General features: G+C 45.7%; 3 protein-coding genes across 3 annotated transcripts; 2 read left to right on the top strand and 1 right to left on the bottom strand.

Annotated features, from left to right (window-relative positions):
* Positions 1-510: 510 nt before the first annotated feature.
* LOC104744101 (uncharacterized) lies at positions 511-1,377 on the top strand. Its single transcript, XM_010465123.2, has one exon. The coding sequence runs from the start codon at positions 511-513 to the stop codon at positions 1,375-1,377; it is 867 nt and encodes a 288-aa protein (XP_010463425.2).
* A 2,488-nt stretch (positions 1,378-3,865) lies between these two features.
* LOC147928886 (uncharacterized) lies at positions 3,866-4,519 on the top strand. The gene is made up of 2 exons (XM_087486306.1): positions 3,866-4,119; positions 4,243-4,519. Exons 1-2 carry the CDS (start codon positions 3,866-3,868, stop codon positions 4,517-4,519), a joined length of 531 nt encoding a protein of 176 aa, XP_087342432.1.
* A 1,181-nt stretch (positions 4,520-5,700) lies between these two features.
* On the bottom strand, positions 5,701-8,157 carry LOC147928887 (uncharacterized). The gene is made up of 7 exons (XM_087486307.1): positions 7,824-8,157; positions 7,286-7,602; positions 6,981-7,224; positions 6,616-6,743; positions 6,230-6,544; positions 5,973-6,143; positions 5,701-5,838 (listed from the first exon to the last, which is right to left on the bottom strand). The coding sequence occupies exons 1-7, from the start codon at positions 8,155-8,157 to the stop codon at positions 5,701-5,703; spliced, it is 1,647 nt and encodes a 548-aa protein (XP_087342433.1).
* Positions 8,158-10,869: the final 2,712 nt, after the last annotated feature.

Consider the following 10,869-nt stretch of genomic DNA (forward strand, 5'->3'; position numbering starts at 1 on the left):
GGTTTCCTGCTCACTGCCAGCCGTGTGGATCTCCAGCCTCATGAAGCCGATGCCGGGTACTGTAAGTTGTTTGCAGAAAGATTATGCGGACCGGTTTTGCTTTGGTCCGCTTCCTTAGCAGCTGGCTCAATCACTAACTTCACGGAATTGTCAACCTCCTTTATCAAGCAATATTCGAGCTTCATTGAAACAGCTATAATGGATGCTCAACTTTGGAACCTAAGCCAGGCAGCTGGGGAATCACTTCACTCTTACATAACCAAGTTCAAGGAAATTCAAGTCCAGATCCCGGGACTCTCAAACTCGACTGCCTTGGCCGCTCCAAAGAACAACCTCTGGCACGAATCCCGTTACCGCGAAGAATTAACCGTCAACCAGTCCGCAACAATTCAGGATGCCTTGCACCAGGCTTCGAACTGGATAATCGCGTAAGAGGAAAAAGCGGCAATCGCCCAGAAGCATAAAGCCACATCCAAACCAAGGTTCGAGGCATCGGCACCGGTTAAGAATATGCTACCCTCGACCCCGAAGTCCGGATTCATAACCTTTGCAGTGGATAAGTCTCCTCAAAAGGGTTCTCCAAGAGGATCCCCGTCTAGGCCACCATTCTCACCACGCGCCAAGAGCGGAGTCCTGCCAAGCAACAAGTGGGTTCGGGATGAAAACGCCTACTGCGAGCTTCACAAAACAAACGGGCACTCAACCCGGGACTATAAGAAACTGATGCATCTTCTCGCAAAGAAATTCTTGTCTGCTGAAATGCCGAATGTATCCATTGATGAGCTTGACCAAAAGACGACGTCCGAAGTGGACGACGATGCTCCACCTTCAAAGAAGCCAAAACAGGCAGATGGTGATACAGAACCAAAGAAAAGAATAGATGTTATCATGGGCAGATCACGTTTATTCAGCAATTCGATAACAGCGATCAAAGACCATCGGCGCAAGCTGGTCACCTCGGGACCTAAATGGATAAAACTCGCCACGAGCGACCTACCCGAGGTCACCTTCTCGGAGAAAGAAACGGAAGATTTAAGCACCCCACACGACGATGCCCTAGTCATATCACTCGACATAGCGAATCACAAGGTATGTCGAATCCTGATTGACACTGGGAGCTCGGTGGATCTAATTTTCCTGGAGACCCTCACTAGAATGGGTACTGGCAAGGAGCGCATCACAGGACCTCCCTCACCCCTAGTCTCATTCACGAGCGAGACGCCAATGTCCCTAGGAACGATCACTCTCCCTGTTTCCACTCAAGGTGTAGCTAAAATGGTGGAGTTCACGGTGTTTGACCGACCTGCGGCCTATAATGCGATAATGGGGACACCGTGGCTGTTCCAAATGAAGGCAGTCCCCTCGACCTACCATTAGTGCGTCAAATTTCCGACCCCGCAAGGAGTTCGGGATAATCTAGGAAGTCAAAGGGTGGCAAGAAGCTGTTATCTTGCAAGTTACAAGCTGCTAGTCCAATAGCAACCACAACTCGAGGTCGCCAAGAATCCGGTTCGAAAGCAGCTTATCGGCGACCTCACCGAAGCCATATTCATTAACGCTAAGTTTCCAGATCAAGGAATCAAGATAAGAGCAGGATTACGAAGCGAACTGCGATCTGAATTCGTTTCCTTCCTCAAGGAACATATGACAACTTTTGCGTGTTCAGTCAAAGAGATGACTGGAATTAGTCCGGACATCATTTCACACGAGCTAAATGTAGTCGGAAGTCGACAGGTTGCTCAAAGCCGGAGTGGCTCGCGAACACTGTAGTAGTGAAGAACAAGAATGGCAAGTCGCTAGTCTGTGTCGATTTTACCGACTTAAATATGGCGTTCCCGAAAGATAGTTTTCCTCTCCCACATATTGATAGGCTGGTTGAATCGACTTCGGGTCACGAGCTCATATCCTTCTTGGACGCCTTCTCCGATTATAACCAAATTCTTATGCACCCGGACGATCAAGAGAAAACAGCGTTCATCACGGACCGCGGATTTTATTGCTACAAAGTGATGCCGTTCGGACTGAAGAACGCTGGAGCAACTTACCAACACCTGGTGAATAGGATGTTCGAGACGCAGCTCGGGAAAACCATGGAGGTCTACATCGACGATATGCTGGTAAAATCAGTAGAAATCGGCTCGCACCTCGAAGACTTAAGAAAATGCTTCGAAATCCTAAATCAGTTTGGGATGAAGCTAAACCTCACGAAGTGCACATTCGCGGTTCCGTCAGGAGAATTCTTGGGATACATTGTGATGGAGCGAGGCATAGAGGCTAACCTGAGGCAAATCAATGCATTTTTATCCATGAGTTCCCCCATGGATAATTACAGCGCTCAATCGTTTCATCTCGCGGTCCATGGATAATTGTCTCCCTTTCTACCAAGTCCTGAAAAAAGGGGGGAGGCAGTTCATTTGGGACGAGAAGTGCGAAGAAGCATTTTCCCAGCTAAAGGCTTATCTCTCCGAACCACCGGTTATGGCAAAACCAGAATTCAGGGAAACGTTGTTTCTGTACGTCACCGTCTCGGAGAGCGCAGTAAGTGGAGTCTTAATTCGTGAGGAAAGGGGGGATCAAAGGCCCATTTTCTATGTTAGTAAATACTTCACAGGAGCTGAGTCCAGGTATTCGATGATGGAAAAATTGGCTTTGGTCGTAGTGGTTTCAGGAAGAAATTGAGGCGATATTTCCAGTCTCACTCAATCATCGTCTTAACGACACAACCACTACGCACGGTACTCCATAGTCCCAGTCAGTCTGGAAGATGAGCTAAGTAGTCTGTAGAACTGAGCGAGTATGATATTGAGTTTCGAACTCGGACTTGTGCAAAAGTGCAAGTGCTAGCAGATTTTCTCATCGAATTGCCACTCGCCAGTTCGGTCGAGGATAAGGTCGAAGGACCTTGGAGCTTGTACGTATATGGAGCTTCTTCAAGGACTGGAGCCGGAATCGGTGTTCGCCTCAGTTCACCTACAGGCGAAATGATCGAGCAGTCGTTCCGTTTGAATTTTGCTGCGTCGAATAATGAAGCAGAATACGAGCCATTCCTAGCCGGACTTCGCCTTGCAGTAGGGATTGGCGTTAGGAATCTCAGAGCTTTCTCTGACTCACAGTTGGTTGCAAGCCAGTTTTCTGGAGAATATGAAGCTAAGGACGGGCAAATGGAAGCTTACCTGGCTGCGGCTTGGGAGTTAGCATAGAAGTTTGACGACTTTGAGGTCACAAAGATTCCGTGAAGCGAGAACTCCGCAGCAGACGCTCTAGCTTCACTGGCCTCAACTTCGGTTCCCACGGTAACAAGAGTCATTCCGGTTGAAGTTATAGAGTATCCGAGCATACGCATAGAAGGTTTGAGCATCGTAACCCGGGCGATGAGAAAAAGAGAAGCGGAGGAGGCAGCTCGCGCTCCTTTATCCGGAGCGACCTCTGGAACTCCGGCTCCAATACACAAAGTCACTCCCTCACCTCTTGTGGAGACAGACACTGACACCACAGTCCGCACACCGGAGCAGCCTCATTCACCTAGCTGCGAACTGCCTGTCGTTCTACGTCAACCCTCGGTCAATACAACCACTGATAATTGGGGGGCAGACGATTAGCGGACTCCGATATGGGCTCATCTTGAGAAAGGCGATCTCTCGGCTGATAAGTGGGCCACGAGGAAACTTAAGATCATCAGTGCACGATATTGCATTTATGGTCAAGGACTACTGTGTCGTAGCATCGTCGGTCCTTACTTAACATGCATTGGTGGTAAAGAGTCCGCAGCGTTAATGCGGGCCGTTCATGACGGGCCCAATGGCAACCACTCCGGAGGCCGCACCTTAGCCTTCAAAATCAAGAGCAGGGTTATTTCTGGCCAACTATGCTCGCTGATTGCGAGGAGTATTCCCGAACCTGCGAGAAATGCCAGAAACATGCTCCAATAATTCATCAGCCTACCGAGCTCCTGTCTTCTGTGTCCGCGTCTTACCCGTTTATGAGGTGGTCTATGGATATTATTGGTCCCTTACATCGGGGTCCGGGAGGAATTCAGTACGTGCTAGCCCTTATTGATTATTTCTCCAAATGGGTAGAAGCAGCGGCATATGCGGCTGTGACTAGTGAGCAAGTGGAACAGTTCGTGCTAAAAAGTATAATCTATCGATACGGCGTGCCATACATGATCGTGACAGATAATGGCCCACAGTTTATCTCCTCATAGTTTGAGAACTTTTGTGCGAAGTGGGGAATATGACTTAGCAAGTCAACCCCTTGCTATCCGCCAGGAAATGGGCAAGCTGAAGCCATCAATAAGGTCATTCTGGCCAATCTAAAGAAACTGCTGCACTCCCGCAAAGGACGTTGGCCAGACGAATTACAAGGTGTACTTTGGACGATCCGAACTACACCTCGCCGGGCCACCAACAAAACGCCCTTTTCTTTGGTCTACGGGGTTAATGTCATAGTCCCAGCTGACATAGAGGTTCCCGGAGTCCGCACCACATTAAACCCGTCTCGAGCTACGGAAGATGAATAGTTCTTACAAGACAATCTTGATGTCATAAATGAGAGACGGGACCAGGCCTTGATTCTAATGCAAAACTACCAAAATGTTGTAGCTCCTTACTACAACTCCAAAGTCCCAGGCAGGCCCTTGGCGGTTGGCGATATTGTTCTTTGGAAGGTCTATGAGAACACCGAAGAGGAAAACGCAGGAAAACTAGGAATCAACTGGGAAGGACCATACAAGATCACAAGCGAGATCCGAAATGGCGTTTATCGGCTGGAAGATTCAGATGGGAAACTCGTACCGAGATCCTGGAAATCTTTGCACCTGAAACGCTTTTATAGTTAGTTCGGTCTCAACTATGTATCAAACTACGACTGGCTTGATCCCGAAAAGGGTACGTAGGCAACCCGCTTCGGGTCCAGCTATTTATATCAAATAAAAACAAAGTTCCCTTAAAGTTGCTGTTGTAAATATCTCGTTATCAAAATCGAAGTTCTACTTTGTTAAAGTCATATTGAAACCAAAGTCTCATTTCGTAAACTCTCACAAAAACCGGAGTCTCACTCCTTAACTCTTTCTTAAAACCGAAGTCTTACTTCGTAAACTATTATCAAAGATTGAAGTACCGCTTTGTAGACTTTTAGTAAAGCGAAGGCTCACTTTGTAAACCTTTTATTATCGAAAATCGAAGTTCTACTTCGTTAAAGACATTTAAACCAAAGTCTCACTTCGTAAACCTTTTCACTTAAAAATCGGAATCATACTTCGTAAACTTTTATTGGAGATTGAAGTTCCACTTCGTGGACTTTTAACAAATCAAGGTCTCCCGTCTTAAAAGCTCTCTATCGGAAACCAAAGTTCACTTCGTAATTCTAATTTGTGGCAACAAGTGCAAAGTTCTGTTCCGCGAACCGAAGTCCGCTTCGTATTTTCCTTGAAGTTGAAAGCACCTTTAGTTAAAATCCGAGTCTTATTGCGTACTTTCTATAGAATGTTTGAAATCAGTTTCCTAAGTCGTTATAAATCGAGGTCCTCTTCATGGAAGACTTAGCGAGCAAAAAACATATAACGAGTAAGCTGAATTAAAAATAGAATATTTTTAGTCCGGGGCGGTCACTCCAACCAAAATCCCCGAACAATGTCTAGCAAGGTGAAAATAAAATAACCAAAAGGGGGGCAACTCGTGCCAAAACAACTCCAAACTCGGTCTATTGCTTGTCTAAAGCGGGGATAAGGTCAGACGAAGCAACTTCACCTACTTCGGGAGGAGCCACGTTCACCTCAGCGATTCCCACCTCCGCGGTAAGGTCCAGCTTCGCAGTGTTGCTCCGGATGAGGTCCAGTACCTGGTTCGACAGTGGTCCAAAGTTAGTCCCGGATTCATCAAGGTGATGCTCAGGGGGAGCTCTTTGCATAGTAGCTCGGGCGAATCCACCAATAGGTTAGAAAATGCAGAAAGATCAAAGTCATGGATGGTTACCTTCGCGACTTCACCATCAGCCTTCTCCTCATCAGCCCGCAGGATCCCGAGCTCCTCCTCGATGTCCTGAATTTCCCCCCGAGATATCTCCTCAATAAGCATCCGGTTGGCCCTAATCTCAGCAGCTCGGATCTGGGCGGGAGCCAACCTCTCCGGCTCCTTGAAGTGTATCTTCACTTCCTCGATGAGTGGGCGGAGAGTTCACCTCATTGATTGTCTCTCTTCCCTCCGTGCCTTTTCCATCTCACAGCTGTTACCGGCCTCCAGAAGCTGGTTGCGGATCTCGATCTCATGCAGCATGTTCTTGGTGATTTTCTTGTTTTCCGAGCTCGCCAGCCTTCATTGGCTATCCCGAGGTCCAACACCTCGACCTCAGCCTTCTTCATTCGAGCTCGGATCTGCTCGGCCTTCTCCACGGTCTTAGTGTTAATAGCTTCCAACCGGGTAAACTCCGCTACTTGGGCTTCGAGGTCAGTCACCTTTTGTTGAAGTGCAGCCACTTCGGAGGTGGACGGGGATGCGAACAGCTGTTCCTCGTAAGATGCCACTGAGTTGTTGAACTCGATCATCACCTGTTAAAATGGTTCTGTTAGTCAGGAGAAGTAGAAATTAGATACGTAAGCATCTGAAACTAGTCACTAACCTCCCCGATTTTATCCGCGAACCGGAAGAAGTTCCCCCGGTTGATCTCGGACATATGAGCAAAAGCGGAAACACGAACTCCAGGACGGGTGTAGTTTCGCATCAAATCCGTTAGGGAGGCAGGAGGAGCTGCACGAAGTGGTTAAATTATTCCAACTAAATTAAAAAAGTGTTTTTCAAATATAAGTTTACTACTCCTAAAATCCTACTTACCGCGGGGTGAGTGGCACTGCTCTTTCGGGGGGGGGGGGGGGGCTGGAGGAAGAACCTCCGGACTCCATGATTACGGATGGATCTGTGGACGACTTCCCAGTCGGAGGCGCCCCATCTTTCAAGCAAGACTCCTTGACAGGAGGTTCCCTAGACCTCCACTCGGACAGGGGGGTTCCATCTTTCGAGCCAGACTTACTTCGCTCTTCCCCAGAAGAGCTGCTCCGAGTCCGTTCTTCCTCCGAAGAGCCAATTCAAGCTCGGGGCTTCTCGTGCGAACTGGAAGAAGACTCCGGCTCCTTTCTCTTCTTCGATTGCTCGGCCTTTTGCGAACTTCCCTCGACCTGTTCGCTTCCCGGAGCCGGGAGACCCACTCCCTCCTAAGGCTCGTCACTCGAGTCTGCGATGACGATCAGGGAGGGTTCAGAAGGCATCAAGGGAGGAACAGAAGTTTCACTTACCTCGAGGGCTGGAAAGTTAGTACTCTTGGCGGAAATGCGGGCTTTTCCCATAGCGAGAGCAACGGACATTTGCCTATTCGCTTCCTTCTCTGCATTTTCGAGCTCTTTCTTACGAGCTCTTTCTTCCCGGTAGCCCATCGAAGCAGTATCAAGGATTCGGGGAGGAGAAGATCGAATAAGGGAACGTCTCATGTGTCTAACTCCGGACTCTCTGATCCGCTCGCACGAGAACGAAACCCAAGCAATTTGCGCCTCGCTGCAGAACCGAGAAAAAAACTCTGCGAAGGTGGGAGAAAGTTGGTTGCGTTCAAAGTGAGCTGAAACCAAAATAACAGAGGTAAGGCGAAAAGTCAGAGAAGGCTAGCTAATTCTAAACGGACTACTCTACGCTACCAATTTTCGAAGTCCACTTCGAAACGAACAAGCCCGTGAGATGACTGAAAGTGAGTTCGTTAACGGGGAAGAAGAAAAACGATTTCCGCCACTTCTCATCTTTCTCCGGAAGGTCGTCAAAAACCTTAAGTCCGGAGAGTCGGACTCACGTAGAGGGTGCCTTTGGTACGCCCCATCTTCACGGTGTAGACGTGGAGAAAGTCAGCCAAGGACAACGAATAGTTGTATTCCTCGGCTAAAGTTTGAAGACAAAGAACAGTCTGAACAAAATTCGGATACATTTGAGGTAGAGCGAACCCTAGTTCGAACATCATCCGTACAATGAGCTCGGGAAGCGGGAAAGATAATCCGCAGGTGGAAAAGAAACTCTCGAACGCACAACAGTAGCCGGCGGGAGGATTCTTCGGGGATTCATGCGCCTCTGGAAACCTAATCTCGATCTCCGAGGGGATTCCGCAAGATCCCCTAACCACCGCCATATTACTGTCAGGGAGATTTGATGGTGGGGGGTGTCGAAGGCGCCTGAGATAAGCGGTTTCGCGGCTTTACCCGATAAAGATTTCGGGGGAGACATGATGTTAGAGCGGAGGAAAAAGATAAGCTGGCAAGAAATATATGAAGAACTTTCCGGCGAACGACAGAGAGCAAAAGAGAACGGGAAGAGTAAATCGACTAAAGAAACTAATTCTGAAAATAATGAGAGAGAAGGGAGGACGGCTACCTTGATACGCAGGGTTACAATGATTACCTGGGAAAGTGAAGAGTCCCGGTTCATGTTTCTCTCTCTTATAGGGTGTCGTGCCGAGTGGTGGGCCCAATGTGTGTTCGGGAAAGAAAAATCTCATCATTACCTCGATCTAATCACAGGATACGGAGTATATTTGTTTTCCCGATACAAGCGATAGGAGCTCAAAAGTCCTCCGAGCCGATCGGCTCGAAGAACTTGGGGGCAACTGTTGATACCGCGATTAGTCACCTCGGGTCATGGGCCTTAGCCCATGACCAGCAAGCAATACGGGCCGAAGTTACGGAAGAGCCGGTCCATCATGCTCGGGTGAATCACTTTGGAGATCGGAGGATTGGTCAAAGATCTCATTTATTACGGAGTGCGAGATCTTCGGGTCTTAATTTGATATGGTATTAAATGTGATGACTTAGTATAAATAGGGGGAAAAGATTGTAACGGCGGTCGAAAAACTTCTAACAACACAATAATAATCATTTTTACTCTCTCAACTTTCTGTTTCTAAATTCAATTTGGAACTACTTCGGTAGTAAGCCCCTTCGTCCACAAAACACTTCGAGAGGAGAATCTAGTTTCGGTTCTCACAATGCCCTCACTCCATTTTCTTTGAAAATAATTCTCTTTTCTCGTATCTGTTGCCACCATTTAATCATCAATCTTGGCCACGTCTGTCGAGACAACAACAGCAACTTCACTCTTCTCTTCTTGGTTGGCTGAGCCTCGCCGGAACCACAGACCTCCTTCTCCTTGGTCGGGGACAGCTCGGTTTCAGTCTTTCAGACTCCGACTCACTTTCACTCTTCGAACCATAATTTGAATCGGAGATTAGCTTCTCCTCGTCGTCGCCAGATGATTCTGTCGCTGGATGTTCCAACGGTTGTGGACTCCTCTTCTTCATCGGCGGTTTTTCCTCCGCGTTGAGACGTTTGCTCTCCGGTTGGGAACGCTTGTTCTTCTTGGCCATCGGAATTTTGAGAGAGCGGGAGTCGAAAAGATTTGTTAATGGAATAGTAAATATGGGATCTTCTATTTATTCTAATACGACTCTTCACTTAACCTAAAATATTAAGATGCAAAAGTGAAAGTAAAAACATTATTACGTAATTTGTGTGATTGGACTAAACACTCGGCGCTAGGTAAGCTGAAGAGTAGAGTGAGTTGGCTATATAGGCTCTTTGATCAAACATAAGGACACGCATGCAATATATGCAATTGTACATGATTGATCGTAAAAAATTAAAAACCACAACATTCTTCTGTTTTAATAGAAATATAGAATGAACCAAACTCACAATAAATGAGTAGTAAAATCAAGAAAAAAATCAAACGAAACGTAAAATTAGAGTTAATATAAAGATTTGTTCTCACAGTTTAAGGTTAATTAGGAGAATGACTAGTAAACATATATTAAAAGTCTAAACTTAAGAACTTACAAAAATTGGACTTTTGCTCAAGCATGCTTCCTAGTATCAGCCAAAGATGCACATACGCAGAGAGCTCGAACTAAATCTACTATCTTATAAAGTCGGAGTGAAAATAGTTCAATGGAGAAGAGATATAACATTACTGAAAGATGAACAATCCTTTTTACAGGGTCGATTCTTTAAAAAATAAACCCTTACTATCTTTACATTTTTGTTATATAAAAAATCATATTGGCCTTTTTGCTCCTAATTCTATGTGCCTGGCGGTCGAACTGCTGGCCCTTATATTTAAGCCGCTTCTTGTGCCATAGGATTTTAAAGAAATGATTTGTTTCAAGATCTAAGAAGAGTTATGTTTAGGTTTTCAAAAACTTTGTTATCTAGATATGGATTTACTCACACAAAATTTTACAAATATTTTTAGATTTACTCTTTTAATCAAAATATCAATTATGAAAACAAAGACAATTTTTCATAATCTTCTTCATATTATTTGTTATTATGACACAAAATCTAAAATTATCTTTATTCTTCCCTCCACCAGAATTTCATGTTTTACAACAATTTATCGTGAGTATTTAGTTGACGTAACTCGAGGTTGATTATATATTTGTTTCCAGGTGTCAGGTGGTTTTCTATTATTGTAGGTTGATGTGGTTTTTAGAAATACGTTGATTAATATTCGATACTTATCAATGAGACAGACAGGTGACCTGTCACAGGTCATGTTTCGCTTATGGAACGAAGGTTGTTCCTTTCACAAGTAATATAAACAACCATAATGTACGCTAAATGAGAAGGGATACGGAACTTAAACCTCACAGCAAAATTAAAAACTCTTTTTGAACGAATGTGATAACACTGATTGAATTAATATATTGAATATAAATTAGGGTTAAGGAACATATATTCTCACACGCAGACATGTAAAATATGGGTGTCGTAAAACTCAAAGTGTCTAATTTTATTTATTAAGAAAACAAGACAGCGAGGTGGAGAACATGCATGGAGGATCAAATTCA

Source organism: Camelina sativa, chromosome 14, assembly GCF_030686135.1.
Source record: "Camelina sativa cultivar CO46 ecotype springtype chromosome 14, ASM3068613v1".
Taxonomy (NCBI): domain Eukaryota; kingdom Viridiplantae; phylum Streptophyta; class Magnoliopsida; order Brassicales; family Brassicaceae; genus Camelina; species Camelina sativa.